Consider the following 21,172-nt stretch of genomic DNA (forward strand, 5'->3'; position numbering starts at 1 on the left):
GCCTTTAATAACTAGGTTTCATAAAAATTGCCTATCTATACAAATATATTTATTAGAGAGAAAACCCTGAGATTCTTTTATTTCTATTAGTTGTGCGGCGTCCGAAAGAAAGAATGATGATGAAGAAGAGGATATGCGACCTTCCACCGAAACTGGTCGGGGAGAAGATACTGAGCAAGGTTCCGATAACATCTGTGGGAGAAGTGCGATCCACTTGCAAACTATGGGACCGTTTAACCAGAGATTGGATTGTGGGTAAGGAAGAAGCGGCAAAGGCAAGGCGGCAGCATCAGTTTTTGGGGTTCGTTACGGTGGATTTCAAGGTTTGTTCATTGAGATTCCGCAAGGAAGAAGAAGAAGATGTTGATCTATCTATAAAGCAGGTAGGTTACTTAACCAATACGAGGTTAGGGAAGTTTTTCATTGCGAGGGGTTATTGCTATGCGTCCTCAAGGACGACAAGTCGAAGCTCTTGGCGTGGAACCCTTATTTGGGGCAAACAAGGTCGATCAGTCCCAGACCGGGGGATGATTTCAACGATCTAGACACTTATCTCTTTGGTTACGACATGAACCATAACCACAAGATCTTGAGGTTTCACGGTTTAGTGTTTGAGATGTATGAATTAAGCTCTAATTCATGGAGGGTTCTTGATGTCAAACTCCACGACAGCTGGATGGTAAAATACGGAGGTCACCTCATCGTGTCTTTGAAGGGAAATGCTTATTTTCGGGCTGTGGAGATTACGACGGATGATGTTGAGAACGATGTTATCCTACGTTTTGATTTTACAACCGAGACGTTTGGACTACAACCTCTGCTTCTTCCGTTTCTCGCTTCGTGTGGTGAAGCTGTGACCCTCTCATCCGTTAGAGACCAAAAGCTAGCCCTGCTACATCAGATAGGTCATGAAAGAATTGAGGCGTTGGAGATTTGGATCACGACTAAGATTGACGATGAGGCTGTGACCTGGAGCAAGTTCATGAACGTGGATATGAGACCTCTAATTGGTGATCGTTACGTCCGGTTTGACGAGTACTTTGCGAGCTTCTTCATCATTGGCTCCGACAAGGAGGAGGAAGAGAAAGTCGCTGTGGTATTCGATATGGATGGGTATGAGTTCTGTTTTGAACTTGTCAGGACCGATCATTACCACACTGCTTTTATCATCGGAGACGGAGAGGAGGGATACTATAAAACTGTGAATCTTGGACTAGCTCCTAATCTCTGGAAACCCGATCCTCTCCATAGAGGAGGATATGTTCCTAGTGATTATCGGCCTCAGGTTTATGATCCCCCATTTGTCTGCTCATCTTCTTATCTCCCAAGTTTGGTGCAACTCAACAACCAACCCCGCAAAAGGAAAGAAAGAGATTGAATAATACTAGAGGATTCATTCGTTTTCTTTGCAAAAATGGTCAAACATCGTTTAAGTTTTAATAACTTAGGATTTTAAGTTCCATTTGGCTATTATTTTTAAGATTGGCTTTTAAATATATCAGCTTTTTATTAATTTGTTTTTCCAGCTTCTTTGCTTTTCTCTTATCTCTCTATAAACACATCTGCATTGGTTTTGAGTTTCTATATATTCTCTCCACGATCCAAGTACCTGTTATATGCGAACCTTCAATAGTACACATGTAAAACTTGTACGTTGGGAAGGTAGTTAGTGGCAATAGTTAAGCTTTAAGACTAGTTAAGGTTTACCAAACTCTAACATGTGTCAACTGTTTTACTTCCTCGCCAGTCCAAAACAGTTTTATACTTAACAGACCAGACCATCTTGTCACTAGCTATCTTCATGATTTATTGAGTTCAAGAATCTATAAACCGGATGCTTCTTTCGGGTTCTTACATTAGTTAACGACCAACAACAAGGAATCAATGCATGCTGTTGGATTTTCATAAAATGGCAGTTCACATTTTTATTTTTTTAATATTTATTTTATAATATAAAAAGAAAAATAAGAAGAATGACTTCATTACGTAATTGATGGCAGCATGGAAACCCTAATCTTACGCACGAGGCACATCTTATGAAAAATACATAATAATTGCCTATCTATGTAAATATATTTATTAGAGAGAAAGCCCTAGATTCTTTCTACTGTTGAAAAGCCTGGAAGGGATATGATGAAGAGGATATGCGACCTCCCACCGGAACTGGTAGGGGCGAAGATACTGAGCAAGGTTCCGATAACATCTCTGGGACAAGTGCGATCTACTTGCAAACTATGGGACCGTTTAACCAGAGACTGGATTGTGGGTAAAGAAGCGGCGGCAAGGCAGCAGCAGCATCAGTTTTTGGGGTTCATTACGGTGGATTTCAAGGTTTGTTCATTGAGATTCCGCAAGGAAGAAGAAGATGTTGATCTATCTATAAAGGAGGTAGGTTTACTTAACCAGTTCGAGATTAGTAAAGTTTTTCATTGCGACGGGTTATTGGTATGCGTCCTCAAGGAAGACAGATCGAAGCTCTTGGCGTGGAACCCTTATTTGGGGCAAACAAGGTCCATCAGTCCCAGACCGGGGGATGATTTCAACGAACTAGACACTTATCTCTTTGGTTACGACATGAACCGTAACCACAAGATGTTGAGGTTTTACAGTGAGTTTGAGATGTACGAATTTAGCTCTAATTCATGGAGGGTTCTTGAGGGGGTCACACTCCCCGACAGCTTGATATTAAAATTCGGAGGTCACCGCTACGTGTCTTTGAAGGGAAATGCTTATTTTCTGGCTCAGGAGATTACGACTGATGATGTTCTTAGAGATGTTATCCTACGTTTTGATTTTACAACGGAGACGTTTGGACTAGAACCTCTGCTTGTTCCGTTTCTCGCTTTGTGTGATGAAGCTGTGACCCTCTCATCGGTTAGAGACCAAAAGCTAGCCCTGCTACATCAGAAAGGTCAAAGAATGATTGAGGTCTTGGAGATTTGGATTTCGTCTAAGATTGATCAGCCAAATGCTGCTGCTGTGACCTGGAGCAAGTTCATGAACGTTAATATGAGACCTCTGATTGGTGATCGTTACGTCCGGTTTCACGATGAGTTTGCGAGCTTCTTCATCATTGGCGACGACGAGGAGGAAGAGCAAGAGAAAGTCGCTGTGGTATTCGATATGGAGGGGTATGAGTTCTGTTTTGAACTTGTCAGGACCGATCATTACCACACTGCTTTTATCATCGGAGACGGCGACGAGGGATACTATAAAACTATGAATCTTGGACAAGCTCCTAATCTCTGGAAACCCGATCCTCTCCATAGAGGAGGATATGTTCCTAGTGATTATCGGCCTCAGTGGTATGATCCCCCACTTGTGTCCTCATCTTCTTATCTCCCAAGTTTGGTGCAACTCAACAACCAACCCCGCAAAAGGAAAGAAAGAGATTGAACAATACTAGAGGATTCGTTCGTTTTCTTTGCAAAAATAGTCAATCATCGTTTAAGTTTTAATAACTAAGGATTTTAAGTTCCATTTCGCTATTATTTTTTCAGATTGGCTTTTAAATATATCAGCTTTTTATTTAATCGTTTTCCAACTTCTTTGCTTTTCTCTATAAACACATTTGCATTGGTTTTGAGTTTCTATATATTCTCTCCACGATCCAAGTGCCTGTTATATGCGAACCTTCACATACTTAACAGACCAGACCATCTTGTCACTAGCTATCTTCATGATTTATCGAGTTCAAGAATCTATAAACCGGATGCTTCTTGCGGGTTCTTACATTAGTTAACGACCAACAACAATGTGTTCCGGTTCTATTTAAAAACCCCAATTTTGGTCGATTTTTCCGGTTTTATAGGATATAACTCACAAGTCAGCAGATTCAAAAGGTATCTTCAAGTAAACCATAAGCCCTCAACAATGATCTTTCATTTTCTACACAACAAATCCAGCTCAATCACCTACTACATAACGTTCATAATTAAATTGAAATCTCAATCTAGCCACACCATATAACATGGCAACATGTATGTCCATGACTTGATATAAATCATATTAATGGATTCAGAAGGTAGGGGGATACAGATAAAGCGCACCTAGGCAAGCAATCAAATATCTCTCAAAGCAGTAGAGCTAGCGCAGCTTCATAACAATCCCGAATCACCTCGCAGTTGAAAGCTGTTCTGAATTCAACAAAGACAAAAACTGCAGGCAGAAAATCATAAGAAAAAAAATTGAACTACAAAACAAGAAATTAACGTTATATATATATTACCGATTCCAGGGCATAAACGGGGACCATGCGAATAAGTCCAATATGAAATTTCTGTTCCTGTAATAAAAAAATAAAATAAAAGGGAGCTTTACTGGTCGAGTATAATCAATGTAAATGGATCAACCGACTGCAGGCAGAAAATCATAAGAAAAAAAATTGAACTACAAAACAAGAAATTAACGTTATATATCAAAACAAGAAATTAAAATTATATACATATGTTCGGCTATCTTCGGATATCTATTCGGGTTCGGATATTACCTGTTCGGGTTTAGATATCTTATCTTTCCTAAACTAATACCCGTTCGGGTATTTGGCTATTCGGATTTGGATCAGATATTTTTTAGATTTTCGAGTATTTCAGTATAGGGATATAGAACCCGTTCGGGTTTTTATGTACTTCGGGTCGGGTTCATGTATTTTCAATTTAGGTTTAGTTATTTTGGGCCAAGTTCGAATATTTAGGGGGATGTATTCAATTTAACATTTGATGTGATTTGATTTTTAATGAAGTTTTAGATGATTTTAATAAGTTGCAGAGATTTAGTTGAATTTTGTTAAACTACTCTAGAATATCACCTAAAACAATGGGATTTGAGTTTCATTTTTTTAACTAAGAAACTCCACCCAAACACCCTAAAATCACCTCAAAATTTTAAAATTCCACAACTTAAAATATTTTTAATAACAGTGGATTTCATAGTACTTTACGAAATGTCAAGTTCAATAACAGTGGATTTTAAATGAGTTTTCAAAATGCATGTTTGAATAACACTAGATCTGCCATTTTAATACAAATCACCTGAAACTCTCGGTTGAATACACCCCCCTTAGATTTTGAAAAAAAAAATTAGATTTTTCATTTTTAAGTTTTTTTATATTTAAAGATTTAGCTTTCGATTAATTGATTTTTTTATTTTTAATAGATTAAATGGTTAATAGATTTGGAAGTAACATTTCAAAAATAAATAAACGCTAATCTGACTATTTTTTTTTAGAATTTGAATGTAACTTTGTTAATACATGAAACAAAAAACTTGACATGCATTTTAAATGAGTATCAAATCACTTTTCCGTAATTATATTTATAGTATATGATTTTAAAATATGTATAATACTAATATAAATATTTTAAATAAAATGGGAAATGTAAACTAGAAGTATAAAGGTAAATATACATATGTTTGGTTATCTTCGGATATCCATTCGATTTGGATATTATCCGTTAGAGTTTGGATATCCAATCATTTTTAAATCAATATCCATTTTTGGGTATTATACTATTTCGGTTCTAATTTCGATTCAGATTTTTTGGATCGAATTCGGATACGGATTTGGGTATCGGGTAATATGTCCATCCCTACTCGAGGCGATAGAAATTTTAGATGCATCAGATTTTGTTTCTGCAATAACCAAGTGTATCTCCTTAAGCTTTTTTTTTTTTACTCTTCGGGGGGGGGGGGGGGATTCTTTAGGACTTATGCTTTCGATACATAGCAATTTAGATGCATTAGATTTGGTTTCTGCAATAACTAATTCTTTGTGTCATTATTTCATAATGAATATTTACATTCTTAACAAAAAAAAAAACTATTTAAGGCTTGGTGATTTTTAAGTGGTAAGGAATGGTGCTGTCGGATGTCCATAAAATGGCAGTTCAAATATTTTTATTTTAAATTTTTTATTATTTTATGTTTATAATATTAAAAAAGAAGAAGAATGAATTCATTACGTAATTGATGGTAGCATGGAAACCCTAATCTTATGCACGCGGCACGCCATGTTAATTTCTAATTTCAAGGCATCTTAATATATATATGTATATATTTAAAACTATTTAATTTTACTCATAAGAAAAATGCGTTTTTATCTTTACAATGTTTATTTATATATATTAAAGTTTCTGAGTTTCATAAACCAGCTAAGTTAGTCAGAAAATAAACCAGCCACTTATTATATTTTCACATAGGTCAGCCTTCTTTCACCATTTGTTTATTATCAATTCAATATGTATAGTATTTATAAATAAACTGGTTAGTAACGTAAGGTTTAATTAATTCCTTCAACGAAAGGAGATTAGTAGTAAGATTCCAGAATGGAGGGTGCGTGCGGTTAAAAGAGAGGCTAAAAGAGGTGCTTTTTTGATTGCTCGGAGTGTAACAAGGAAAGGAGATTGCAGTCATATGTGGCTCATGGTAGACCTATTTGGCTAAGGGCGTTGCTTGCGGAGGAAGTCTCGCTGAACAGGCTGCTGTAGTGGGACGCTTGTGTTTTAGGCCTTGATCCCTATTTGTTTCTTTTTCGGTTCCGGGGTTATGTTCTTTGGTTTTTTTTCCTTTCAGATACTCTTGTTCTGTTCCTGCAGTTTTCAAACATTCTCAGAGTTAAAAAAAAAACTAATTCCTTCAACACAATTCATTATATATAGGCCTACAACTACAATCCATGAAAGTTAGTTATTGAATATCAACGTTCATACTGCAGCATACAGAAGCAAACACACAAGCAAACACACACAACCTATACACCAATCTTTAGTCAAAAAGCTACCTAAAAATACTACTTCTAACTTCTAAGTTTTTAAAATATAATATAGTTTACACCTGGATTTTTTATCAACTTAACCAATATAAGATTCAATTGAATAAACACATAAACTCACTCAGATATATTTGTCTAAAATGCTATCATATGCCATTTTATGCCACACCCTGTTTTTACGGTTACGTTGGTAAGAAAGCTCACATGACTTTATCTGGCAATCAATATACATTGGATCAGAAGGCTAAGTTCTAGCATTAATATCAAAATACATTACAACGATATTCTCAGGTGCTAAAACGTCACGATCAAATAGTTTACAAAAACGGAAAAAATAGTAGAAAAAACTGTGAAATGTGTTTATAAGTGTGGTAAATGGTCATTAAATAGTGATATGTATGGAAGAATGATAAACAATAAAAAAATAGGGATATTAAAAACAAAGGCATGTGGGAAGAGTCTTGACAGTGGTCAGAAATGCCATGCTGAGATGAGGCAAAGAGCCTTCACTCCTTGTGGGTCTCCTTAATTATCTCTTTTCATCTTCCCTTCCTTCTAATTTGTTTATAATCTAATAGTAAATCATACTATAATATGTTTATTTGCATTTTTATCAAGTTTAAACCTCAAGAAAAAACAGAGTTTCTCGACAGAGGGAATTTATATAACTATCAGATACAGAGAGCTATCATGTGCTAGGAAAGTTGCAAGCAACTAAGCATCAATGACAGAATGAAATAAAAAAGCATGATGATTATATCATATCTAATATATGAGATTTTTACAAAAAAAAAAAATCTAATATATGTGTAGTACTTTTTGACCAAAAACGTGTAGTACTTGTGGTTTACATGTATAAGGTACACATATATATATATATATATATTGTTTTTTTGGTAAAACATATATATATTGTTTATCAACATTATAAGAACAAGTCTAATTCTTAGTGAATTCCAGATGGAATGTTAGCCCATGTTCAAATAATCAAAGAAAGTTCATACATCAACCATGGACCAGGCATAGGTAGGTTATCACGAAAAGATAATTATACATTTTACTATCCGAGTAAAATACTAACATTAAATAAATAGGACATTGTTCAAAAAAAAAAAATAGGACATTTTCAAATATACTATATAATGATGTAATGTGAACTCACTTGTCATCATAAGCGATCCACTGTCCTTTTCTAACTAACTTCACTTCAATACTTCAACTCTCTCTCTCTCTCTAGCCTTTATATAAACCCTATACGTACGTATACTCTCCTCACACTCACAGAGTCAAAAACAAAACCAACATGTCAATAACCGACTCCGCTAAACAATCATCTCCGGTAGAGGAGGAGCATCCTCGAACCAACAACAACAACAAGAAACGAGCTAGACCCGACCCGGTTTACCGAGGCGTCCGGATGCGAGCGTGGGGCAAATGGGTCTCCGAGATCCGTGAGCCCCGCAAGAAGAGCAGGATCTGGCTCGGCACTTTCTCCACGGCGGAGATGGCGGCGCGTGCACACGACGCGGCTGCTCTCACCATCAAAGGAACCTCCGCCGTCCTCAACTTCCCGGAGCTCGCCACTTACCTCCCCCGTCCAGCTTCCTCTTCTCCACGCGACGTTCAAGCCGCAGCCGCCGTGGCCGCCGCCATGGACTTCTCCGATCCAACCACCGTCGTCGTCGTCCCGGAGACGCACTTGTCTCCATCGATTAGCTACTCGACGTCTACGTCGAGCGAAGAAGCAGCGTCTTCAACGGCTGAAGAGCTGAGCGAGATAGTGGAGTTGCCGAGTCTAGAGACGAGTTACGATGAGCCGTGGAGCGAGTTCGTGTACGTTGACTCGGCGTATCCACCTAGTTCGCCTTGGTATTTTAATAACTGTTACAGCTTTTATTACCACAGCGACGAAAATGGCACTTCGATGTCTGAACCTTTTGAGTCTTCCAATTTTGGCCCACTTTTTCCTTTAATTTAATCCCTTTTGTTTTTATATTTTTACATTTTAAATCACATTTGTTTCTCAACAGAGTTTAATATACTACATTAAACCTGCTGATTTTATATTATACTATGCTTTATAGTTATTTTTTTGTCTGATCGGACGATAACTACTTTTTCTGCATATGTTATCTAAACAAACCCTTTCTCTGTTTCTATTTTGTAAGTTTGGCAAAAGCATGCAGTTGCGTAGATGAAGATTTGGAGGATAAAACTATTTGTATATATCAAGGGTTAGGCTAATCTTCGATAAAAAGTCTAGGCTGATATACTATAATTTGAATGTGTAGTTGTATATATAATTAATTAAAAACATGTTCTCATATGGTTTGTTAGCTGGTAGATACGGAATCTTGTCAACTTGGTATTTAATTAGATACCTTTTTTTTGGTAAAATTTTAATTAGAATTAGATACTTATTATCACACTATGAATTTAATTCACAAAATTTCTCTATATAGACTAAATTGACCAATTCTTTAACCGCTATAAATTAATAATGTTTGAACTATACCAAAACTATGATTTTTTATTAATTTATAAATATTATTAATTTACCAAGTTTTTAACTGAACCAAAAAATCAATTTGAAACTATGAAATTATATTAATTTATAGAGATATTAATTTATAAACTATTAATTTAAAGAGGTTATACTGTAATTAGTGTATAGTCCATGAAATAACAAATACAAAACAATACATTTTTGTGCTTAGAGCTCAATTTGTATCCTGTTAAGGAATAAAGATGGATAATTAAAATAACACTAAAACAAAGTGATAAGATTTGCATGTAGGTTAGTCTTTCTTGTGATTTTAGTTTGTTTGACTTTATAATGGGCATTAGTCAGTCATTATTTGTTTAATTACGACTTGATGATTGATCTTTGAACTAACAGATACATCCACCACTAACTCATGCAAATCCAACGATGGAGATTTTTTAGTTTCTTGGACAAAACCAACGATGGAGATTTAACACCTTCATAATTTGTTTTTGTTCTTAGACGAATTTGTTTCAGTTTTATGAATGATTAATCCACTTCTTCATACGGAAATCCAGCCATGGGGAGGGGTCAAATCATTTTAAAACCACTTCTCAAAAGACATTAAAAACATGGGGGAAATACCTTTTTAATTTCATGGAGTATATGTTAAACCAACTAAGCCTTTAGTCAAAAACAAAAAAAACTAAGTATTGCGTGAGTCTCCTCGACGAAAACATCAATCAACACCCGCCTCATGAGGTAAGCTAACCCATTTATTTATTATAATAATAATCGTACACTAAGTTAAACTAAAAAAAAAATCCTTTCACAAAAAAAAGTTAAACTAAAATAAATTGTCACGTTAATTAAACATGCATTTAACTATTCCGCAGGATTAGGCCATTGCCATTGGGATCCGCGGTCAACGGAGGTTCCACCCACGAGTACAGTGTGTGTTTATTTGTGTCCTCAAATCTAGATGATTCTCTAAATTATTTAACATGTACCCATTGTATGTACTATAAATCTTATAATGTAGGATTTTTTATGTAAATTATTCTGCTTCATAGATCGCAGAATCACCCCATGAAATAAATCATTATTTTCTTCATATTTTAAGTGGTGTTAAAAGAAAAAAAATTGTTACAAAATAATTGATGTTCTCATTGTTATTGATAAAATTCAATATCATTTAAATTTTATGACTAATTATAAAATGCTGAGTTTTATTTTTATTAGTTGAATTAAATTTTATCTAATAATAATTTTGTATAACCAAAATAAATTATATAAAAATTTCAATTTTTTAATTCATTTGTAAAAACCTTAAAGCTCATCTTTATTATTAAAAGAGAAGTACACATATAGAATGTCCCTTAGTTTTCAGTGTTATTTACACTTTCATGCCACTGATATTAAATAATATTTCCTATTTTAATGCTGTCTTTTTCACTTTGATTAATGTGTTTTCCAAAATTAAAATTGAATTAAATATACAATTAAATAATACTTCATATTTAAATGCTTTGTTTTTTCCACTTACATTAATGTGTTTTCTAAAATTAAATCCATATTAATTACACTTCATTAACTTCTCAATTAAATCAACGTAAAATTCAAAAATTACTTTTTATTGGACAAACAATTCATGGAAATTACAATATCAACTCTTCATTGAACAAATCTGAACGAAAAAGTATTACCAAATTTAAACTGAAACTAAATACAGTGAAACTTCTATAAATTAATAATATTGGGAATACACCAAAATTATGAAATTTTATTAATTTATAGAGATTATTAATTTATCGAGATACTAATTGAATCAAAAACTCAATTTAGAACTGTGAAATTATATTAATTTATAGAGATACTAATTTATAGATTATTAATTTAAAGAGGTTATACTGTAATATCCAAACGGATTTACCATTTTGGTATCTAGAGAACCATAACTAAACCTTATCTGAACGAAATATTTCGGATATTCGAATGTATTTAAATCATATTTATATACTTCAATATGTTAGCTATTTTTCGAGTTAATATCCAAGATATAAGCTATTTTAAGTTGATTTGAAATATAAAAAATAGTCAAAAGTAAACATCTAAAGTAGATAAACAATAATCAAAACACCAAAAATACTTAATATATATATATTCTTCATCCAAATATTCAAGTTAAATTTATTTTAATTTTTAATTTAGGTACTTTAGCTTACATTACTCAAATTTACATGTTATATTTTTTTAGATTGAAGGATATTAAAGATATATAAGTTTTGAAAATTTAAAAATAATTTAAACGGGTTATCAAACCCGCAAAGATCTAAATCAAACCGGAACCAAAGTTTATAAATACCCGAATAAAGCTAGAATCTTTAAACTCGAAAATCTCAAATCCGAATAAATTTTAACTGAATTCGAGTGGATACCCAAATACTTATCCCTAGCTTAATTATTATAAAACGATCAAATCTTACAAATATACTATTTAGTATAAATAAATAAAAACTAAAACTGAAAATTAATATCCGTGCGGTCGCACGGATCAAGATCTAGTTTATATTAAAATAGATGGAGTACATGTCACATGATAGTATTACCACCACCAAAACACTAAATTTTAAATACTTTACTTTCTTTACTCGCTAGTATTTTCTTATAAGAAATACTAAGGACACTTTATATTTACACTTTCTCTCATACCACAATTCAACTATACCATTAATATGAGGACATTTTTATAAATACACTTTTCATTAATGACCAAATTACCATAATACCCACCATGGTTTCTCTTTCTCTCGTCTCACGTGATTCAACTTCTCCTCTCCGTGTGAGTTCCGGCATCTCTCACACACTACCGGCGACGAAATCGACGACTCCGGCGATGAAATCAATGACTATGGCGATGAAATCGATGACTATGGCGATGAAATCGATGACTCCGGTGACGAAATCGAAGACTCCGGTGACGAAATCGACGAATCCGGTAAGAAAACCTTAGTCTCCAGTTCTCAGTCAAGCACGAGCAAAAGCTTCTCAGTGGTGGCTACATGAAGCTTCTCAGTGGTGATGTTGACCAGAAGAAATATGTATAAATCATTTAATAAAATCTTATAAACCTTTTCGGTTTGGTTTTTCAAAGAGCTGAAAGATGTTTACGGGTTTCGCCACTCAAGGTTCTCCTCATTGTTAGTTTTGCATATCTTAGCTGGTCAGAGACGTTTCAAAGAGCTTCAAGTGGTTCTGTAACAGCTCCTCCAAGACGAAGGCAAGTTGTTCAATTTCCACTTAAAGCTTAGAGCTTTGTCTTACATAGGTGCAGATGAATAGATAAAAGAGGAAATATAGTTATGTAATGTAGAAACCTAATGAGTTACTGCTTTTCTTTTTAAGCTCTGGTTCTGTTATGTGAGCTTCTCTCTAATAGCTTCGGCAACTGGGAGTGTACGAACGTAGTTTGGGATATGTTGTTGTTTCTTTCCTCGAGATTTAACATGGTTGATGATTCACTTTATATCCTGGAGAAGATGAAGGATCTGAACTTGAGCGTGTCTACACAAGCATACAACTCAATCCTGTAAACTTCAGAGAAACAGATAAGATGTGGGACGGGTACAAGGACATCGAGTCTAAGAACGACCACACGTACTTAACAGTTGTAGATCGACTGTGCAGACAACAAAAGCTAGAAGACGCAGTTTCTTTCCTCAGTGATTCCGAATGGAAAGAAGTTGGCGGCCCCTCTGTAGTTTCTTTTCAATAGTATAATGTCAGCTTACTGCAAATTAGGTTTTCTAGATACAGCCAAGTCTTTCCTCTGTAGAGTTTTGAAATGCGGATTGGTCCCTACTGTGTGTAGCCACAACATTAGAAGCATATGCGACCAGCTTTATATTAGATTTAAATGTTCGGCCAATACTTCGAAAGTCCTCTTTAGCTATGATGGTTAAGTAGCTGATAGTTTACTGAGAGGTAGCTGGTTCAAATCCACCGGGCAGCCTTTAAATTCTTTTGTGCTTCCGTCCATAAACTTTTGGAGTTTTTCAGGACTGGGCCTGTGGGTTGTTCAGGGTTTATAAAAAATTCATAAAGTTTATAAAAACAATTTATAAAGTTTATACACCAATTTATGAAGAGTTTATGAGGGGTTTTAAATGGTTTATAAATCAGTTTATGTCACTTTTAAAGCTTATATTATTATAAATAATTAATTTATAAGATTTTATAAAATCAGTTTATGAGGGGTATAATTCATTTATAAGAGTTTATAACATCAGTTTATAAGGATTTATAAGGAATATAAATAATTTATAAAACAATTAATAAGACTTTATAAAATCAGTATATAAGGCTTTCTAAATAAATTATTAAAGTAAAATTCATTTATAAGAGTTTATAAAGTCAGTTTATAAGGCTTTATAAGGAATATAAATAATTTATAAATATTTTTTTTGTCAAAATAATTTATAAATATTTATAAATCATTTTTATAGATTTATAAATCATATAAACCTTTATCAATAGTTTATCTATATATATATATATATATATTCCTATAAATGATTTATAAACCTTTATAAAATCACTTATAAGAATATATCAAATATTTATAAGGTTTTATATAATCATTTATAAGAGTTTATAAAAGAGGTTTCTTTTCTAATGTGAATTGAAAGTTTTGTCCTTTGTGAATAATATGTGTAGTTGTTGTTTGTGCATGTGAAAGTGTTTGTTTATGTTTGCTAGATTCATGTCTTGAAGTGTGTGTTCATTGTGAGATTACTTACCCGTTTATTGATTTTTTTTCATAGGTTAGGGCTTGTTGGAACTATCAAAGTAACGTTCTTCATCTCTTTTTGTTAATTAAACAGACACAATCTTCAAACCCTCTCTCACGTTCAGTCCTCTCTTTTCTGTAATTCAACATTTCACTAACGAGGGCCTTGAAGCTGCTACAGAATAAGGGCAAGCTTACATTGTTCAAAGGAACTTCAGCAGAAGATGAATGCGTCAAGTTTTCTGTCTGATGTTCTTTTTATTTTGACAAGAAGGGGGAAGAGGAAAAATGGATTAACCTATTTTCTTTCTGTGATAACAAACTTTCATTTATAAGGGGTTATAAACATAATTGATAAAGTTTATACACCATTATAAATGATTATAAAATAATTTATAAGAGTATGTAAAATTTCTGAAGCGGTGGAGCCTTGCTTGCTGTCCGTATGTGCCTCAGAATCTGCCAAGTATCATCATCTCTTTACGACGCCTGCACGTGTTCTTTAGTTTTATGAATTTAATATTGTGTATCAAAGTGTTGAGCTTTAAGCCGAAAGAGTTTAAAGATGTTTATAAAGATTTTATATCGAATTTATAAGGGTTTATAAAGGGTTTAAATAAGTTTATAAAATGTTTATATAAGATCTGTAAGAGTTTATAAAAGGTTTTAATGGAGTTTGAAGAGTCTATATAGGGTTTATATAAAAATATAAAGGTTTCTAAAACCATTTAAATATTTATGTCACTATTTATAAATGCTTATAAAACCATTTATGAACCATTTATAAATTTTATAAGAGCTTATAATACCATTTATGAACCATTTATAAATTTTATAAGAGCTCAAATCTTCAGAGCTATCCTCCTCTTCTCTGCTAGCTTCTTTCGGATCCTTTGGTTTGCTCTCTGTTTTCTCATCCTTGGACTTCTTGCCGGACTTGGAAGCAGGAGCAGCTTTAGACTTGCTGGAACCAGCTCCACCACCCCTGAATCAAAAACAATATTTGCTTATCAGTATAAGAACTTTTTAGAGAATTTTCAACAACTTTTTGACATATTTGCTTTTAATTTGAGTTACTTTTTCCCCGACGGTTGCTTGGCAGTCTTAGCTTTCTTTCTCTGGGCCTGCATGCACAAGAAAATACCAAACTCATCTCAAAGAGCATCATATCGATCACATTTAGATATTCTTTCTAGTGCCACATAAACACTGGAACTAGAGTCTAGAGAAGTAACACTTACTCTGTGGAGGCTTCTTTCTCATGACCCGTCTGATCAGCAGTTTCTTCACTCTGCTGACAGAAAATGTAAGTAACATCAGAGCGAAGAACGAAAAAAAATAAGTCAGAGATGAATGAAATACAATGCCCCACCTCTGTTTCTGATTCATCCAGAAAATGCCACTTCTGTGTCTTAAGATTCAAGATTTCTTGATCTCCATCATCGTAGATAACCTGAAAAACGAAGATAGCAACAACGTACAACAAATAAAACATTCCATAAAATGCACTGTATCTAATTAAAAACATGTACAATCAATAGGCTAATGGGTCATTCCAATCAAAAGAAACGGAATAGACAATAGTTATTGAGTAAACTAATAAAACTGGGCTTACCAGATGTTTCTTCTTCGCAGAATCATATGAATCGACCACGAGTCCTCTGTTTAACCCCGAAACCACACTCTGCAACCCACACAACATCATAATCACAAAAGAGATTCTTCAAATTTTAATTGAATCAGCCTCACTCACCAGCAACTTGAGTTTCAGCGATTTGATTCCTTTGCTATCTCCCGATGTCTCCGGTTCGCGAAAGGAGACCTCCCCGACGGTTGATTTCACGATGAGGCTTCTCTTTTCAGGTGTAGTGAAGATTAAACGAGACGATCTCAGAGTGGCGATGAGCACCAGATCTCGTCGGACGTTAGTGTCGCCGATTCTCGTCGTTGGAGTCGTCAATTCTCGTCGTCGGAGTCGCCATAAACTTCAATAACTTGTCCGACAAAGAAGAATAGAGATCGATGATGAGGATATGTTTGATTTAATAAATCAGGGGTAGGATAGTACTTTATCTTATAAAATTTTAATGGTAAAGTTGGTTAGTGTAGTTTTGAAAAGTGGTATCATGAAAGTGGTATTAGTGGCAATTTCCCAAAACTAAGTCCGGAAGCAATATCTATTTATTTTAATATATTCTACGCAACCCCAATTTTCTAGAAATAAGTCCTAACATATGATTATTTTTAATATATGAACTTAATAATCCGAACAACTATTTTGATGGAAAAAACTATTTTTTATGCATATGATTCTCAATTGCATGATATCAAGGGTTTATGTGACCATATATACAAATATGAAGAAGGAAGATGTTGTGTATGGTTCCACTTCTACGACAATTATACTTGGGCAAGTTCCAGAGTTTTGTAATGCAATGAGCTGCAGTTAACAGATCTTTAAGTCACATATAGTCAAAATCATTGTCTTTAAGCTAACCTCAGCTCAAGAAGCACACTACGTTTTCCACCAAACCTTGCAAACTACCATGGCCAAATGGTTCAAAAGAATACAAAAATTAATATCCAAGCGTCCCATTAAGTATAAGTGGGGAAATTGTTTTCCATTCCTACATTTTCATGATCTCATATAAGTTGTTAGCTTTAATTTAGTGAAAGAATATAGAAAAAATTGCCAAAAGAGAACATAAAAACAACTACATTGTCCCTTTGCCATAAATCACTTTTTGGTCTGTTTTGGACTTAGATACCCCTGAATAACTTTAGAAAATCATATCAATTATTTTAACAGTCAGAAAAATATGGAAAAATAATCAAACTGTATATAAACAAGTAACTATCATATGAAAAATAATTTTATAGACTAAATATTATTATATCAAAATATCATACTTTGATCTACGGACAGAAGAAAACTTAATCTACCAACTACGGGCCGTAGATAGTATATTCATTAAATAACTTAGTTATCTACATCTGGTAGAACAATTATATCTACCATTGTACACTTCTCTACCATTGTACACTTCTCTACGATGGTAGAGAAGTGTACAATGGTAGATATAATTGTTCTACCAGATGTAGATAACTAAGTTATTTAATGAATATACTATCTACGGCCCGTAGTTGGTAGATTAAGTTTTCTTCTGTCCGTAGATCAAAGTATGATATTTTGATATAATAATATTTAGTCTATAAAATTATTTTTCATATGATAGTTACTTGTTTATATACAGTTTGATTATTTTTCCATATTTTTCTGACTGTTAAAATAATTGATATGATTTTCTAAAGTTATTCAGGGGTATCTAAGTCCAAAACAGACCAAAAAGTGATTTATGGCAAAGGGACAATGTAGTTGTTTTTATGTTCTCTTTTGGCAATTTTTTCATAATTAATTAGATAAAAAAATGATTTGCAATAAGTCGCTTTGGCCGAGTGGTTAAGGTGTGTGCCTGCTAAGTACATGGGGTTTCCCCGCGAGAGTTCGATCTCTCAGGCGACGTCCATCTTTTTTTTGTTTGTCTGAATCGGACATAACCGGAAAAGAAAAAAACCGAACATTAATCTCTCTCAAAATCGCTCGAAATCAAGTATATTGGTAATAGGTCCCAACTTCAAAACATAGCCCAAAAAAAAGGAAAAGACGGTCATCAAATTTCCTTTTCTGGTCAGTGGTAAGGTTTATAATAGGCCTGGGCGTATTATACTGAACCCGAAGCCCATACCTTAGCCCGAACCGAACTCGTGGGTCGGGATCGGTAACGGATCCGTTCAAAATACCGAATGGGTTTTTAAGGCCCAACATTTTGGACTACGGATCGGGTCGGTACTAAACCGATGTCCAAATTAGGTAACCGTTTGGACCGAGTATTAAAGTCATGTCGCATATACTTACATTCATTATACAGTTTACACATATATTGAGAATCTCTTCGTTACCTGAGTTCTTTACAGCGGTGAGTAGGTTAGCGGTGAGGCGACGAACCCTAGTTTCGAAAAAGCAGCATCGATTGTTGATTTTCATCATTATGAAGCTCAAAATTGCTACTATAAATCATCTACCGTCTCCATCTTGGGCTTCATCCGCCCATTCGAGAATCATTTCACAAGTATTGTCTCTCTCTTAATCTCTTTCTTCGACTTTTGTTCTGATTATACATCTCTAATGGTTTGTCTGTTTGATTATACATCTCTAACGGCTCGTTTATTTTTTATATATTACAGATGGACTCAACATCAACTCTTGGCCAAGGTAACAGTAACATTGACAGTGAAGGAGAGATTCAGACACCGACAAGCGGCGGAAAGAGGAAAGAAACTCCACCAACTATTGAACCATCATCTCAACCGACCAAAGTGAAGCGTCTCCTCCCGACAAGATCAGATGTTTGGGAACATTACACAAGAATAAAAGAAGATCGAGATAGGTGTCAATGCAACCACTGCCAGAACACATTCTCCTGTCTCACATCGTCAGGGACATCAAATTTGAAGCATCATCTTAGAGTATGCAAGAACCATCTTGCTTGGGAATCTGGACAGAAAAACACCCAGCCCGTTATTGATGATGCTGGGAAACTTAAGAAGGCAAAGGTGACTGAGACTCAGTTTAGGGAAGCTACCAATCAGCTGCTGGTGATGGGGCAATTGCCTTTAGCATTTGTTGAGAGTGCAGCATGAAAACATTTCGTAGACAAGGTAAATTCTCTGGTTCTCTAATTTGTATGTATATTTTGTTATCATTTCATAGACAAGGTAACTAATATAATTTGTCTGCTGTTTGTAGACCACTGTGTTCACTCCTCTTTCAAGAAGAACCGCAAGGAAAGACATTGTGAAGATGTATAATGAAAGGAAAGAAGCACTGAAGAAATGGTTCATAAGTAACAAGCAACGAGTATCTATGATTACAGATATTTGGGTGTCACCAACTACAGGTAATCCATGATCTCTGACTACATATAATAGACACCATTTTATTCTTTATCCGAAACTGATCATATGATTTTTTTATAAATTTATATAAGTGCGAGTTATATGGTGGTGACAGTGCACTTCATTGATTCTTCTTGGCGTCTCAAGAAGCTCATCATAGGATTCAAGCACATCACAGATCACAAAGGTCAGACTATATCAACTGTTCTTCTAGACTGTCTGTCCGAATGGGGAATAGATAGGATTTTCTGCATAACGGTAGACAATGCTACGGCCAATACATCTGCTGTGAGGAAGTTTGAGAGTGTTTTCTGTATGGGGTCTGATGAGGCTTTTGTCTTAGATGGAGAGTTCTTACACTTGAGGTGCAGTGCTCATATTATTAACCTGATAGTTAGAGATGGAATGGCTGAAATAGATGAGAATGTTGTGGTTATCCGCAATGCTATCTCCTACGTTAGATCTCACGCTAACAGGTTGAGTTCGTTTGAGCTGAAAGTTGAGGCGGGTAAGATTACAAGAGGAAGTTTGCCACTGGACGTGAAGACAAGGTGGAACTCAACCTATCTAATGTTGACAACAGCTCAGAAGTTCAAAGTGGCTTTCGATAAAATGGAGGCAGAAGACAAGCTCTACAATGATCACTTCTCGGAGCTTGAGAATGGAGTCAAAAGGGTAGGACCTCCTCAGCTAAGGGATTGGAATGCGGTGGACAAGCTGTGTCAGTTTCTTATGATGTTCTACAACTCGACTTTGGTGGTTTCAGCTTCAACTTCACTCAACTTGCACAGATGCTATGGTGAGATAGTGACTATCGCGACCAACCTCAGAGATCTCTCTAGCAGCTATGATCCGGAATTGAAGTCAAAGGCGACAGAGATGATGAAGAAGTTTGACAAATACTGGGGTGGTGTGAAGAACATTAACATGATGCTAATTATGGCTACTGTGTTCGATCCTACAAGTAAGTTGGAGCTTGCGAAGATGTGTTTCGAGGAGATGTACGAGCTGGATACCATTGAGTACAAGGAGATGATGGAGAAGTTGATCACTCTGTTGAGAAGCTTGTTCATGGAGTACAGTGCAAGGTATGGAGGCGGATCAGATCCAAATGACCAGGCATCTCAGTCATCCCAGCAAGTTCAGACTCAGTCTGTTGAGAGGATGCAGCTTGCTGCCGATTATGTGGGGTACAAGAGGATGGATGTTAGGTACAAGCAGAAAGTAAGTGAAATGGGGGTTAGGGAAAAGAAGGATGAGTTGGAGACCTACCTTAGAGAAGCCGTGGAAACTCCTGACCTGATGATAGGAGTGGAGTACGATGTACTCTCATGGTGGAGAAAGCACCAGTCTAAGTTCCCTATTCTGTCTGAGATTGCTATGGATGTGTTAGCAATGCAGGTTTCATCTGTTGTGTCGGAGAGTGCTTTTAGCACCAGTGGAAGGCTTCTTGAACCTCATAGGAGTTGTCTTACACATTACATGGTGGAGGTCCTAATGTGTACCGAGCAGTGGCTGAAGCAAGACATAAAGATGGAGTCAAGAGTGCTTACAAATGCTCAAATACTTGCTGATCTAGAAGAAGTTGACAAGCTTGAAAGAGGTAATATCAATCTTTTCATTCTTCAATTCTTTTAGTACTTTGGCTGTTGTTTACTAAACGTTTTTGCTCTCTTTACAGAGTATGGGAACACAACAATTTCGGAGGAAGACAAAGCTACTTGAGACATGAAGCATTAGAAGAGAAGTTCATGGCTTTTATCGGTTGAAGAATCTTGTTATCTGTTTTCATTTCAATGTGTGTTTGTTTTTTAAGGTTGCTATTTGTGTTCTGGTTTAAAACTTATGCTATCTATTTATATAAAGTACAGTTCAATCCCTTCTGGGCGCGCCACGTCAGATTCCACGTCATAAACATGAGCTCTTTTGTGTCGACACGTCAGATCCGCATTATTTCACTAAAACGTGATTATATGGGTTCGGGCTTCGCGGTGGGCTTCATGCGCTTCTTCTACAGCCCATCGACCACAAGCTTCTACAGAAACCCTAATCAAATACTCTCTTTCATGTTCTTCGTCTCTTCTCGATCGACGGAAACGGTGACGATCCAATATCTGTAACGGAAGGCGTTGTGGAACTCAACCTATTAAAAGGTTAGCCTTCAACCCTTTAG

General features: G+C 35.2%; 2 protein-coding genes, 1 long non-coding RNA gene, 1 other non-coding gene and 1 pseudogene across 4 annotated transcripts; 4 read left to right on the forward strand and 1 right to left on the reverse strand.

The window, feature by feature from the left end:
* On the forward strand, window positions 1-1,440 carry LOC108836554 (F-box/kelch-repeat protein At1g24800-like; annotated as a pseudogene).
* A 562-nt stretch (window positions 1,441-2,002) lies between these two features.
* Window positions 2,003-3,503, forward strand: LOC108830906 (F-box/kelch-repeat protein At1g24800-like). The gene has a single exon (XM_056994234.1). It carries the CDS (start codon window positions 2,131-2,133, stop codon window positions 3,394-3,396), a length of 1,266 nt encoding a protein of 421 aa, XP_056850214.1. The 5' UTR covers window positions 2,003-2,130; the 3' UTR covers window positions 3,397-3,503.
* Window positions 3,504-7,984: 4,481 nt separating this feature from the next.
* Window positions 7,985-8,747, forward strand: LOC108830913 (ethylene-responsive transcription factor ERF037-like). The gene has a single exon (XM_018604485.2). The coding sequence runs from the start codon at window positions 8,073-8,075 to the stop codon at window positions 8,745-8,747; it is 675 nt and encodes a 224-aa protein (XP_018459987.2). The 5' UTR covers window positions 7,985-8,072.
* Window positions 8,748-15,415: 6,668 nt separating this feature from the next.
* On the reverse strand, window positions 15,416-16,191 carry LOC130508258 (uncharacterized). Its single transcript, XR_008942776.1, has 3 exons — window positions 15,797-16,191; window positions 15,659-15,727; window positions 15,416-15,496 (listed from the first exon to the last, which is right to left on the reverse strand). It is a non-coding gene; the product is annotated as an uncharacterized LOC130508258 (long non-coding RNA).
* Window positions 16,192-17,485: 1,294 nt separating this feature from the next.
* On the forward strand, window positions 17,486-17,566 carry TRNAS-GCU (transfer RNA serine (anticodon GCU)). Its single transcript has one exon. It is a non-coding gene; the product is annotated as a tRNA-Ser (tRNA).
* Window positions 17,567-21,172: the final 3,606 nt, after the last annotated feature.

This window comes from Raphanus sativus, chromosome 2, assembly GCF_000801105.2.
Source record: "Raphanus sativus cultivar WK10039 chromosome 2, ASM80110v3, whole genome shotgun sequence".
Classification (NCBI taxonomy): domain Eukaryota; kingdom Viridiplantae; phylum Streptophyta; class Magnoliopsida; order Brassicales; family Brassicaceae; genus Raphanus; species Raphanus sativus.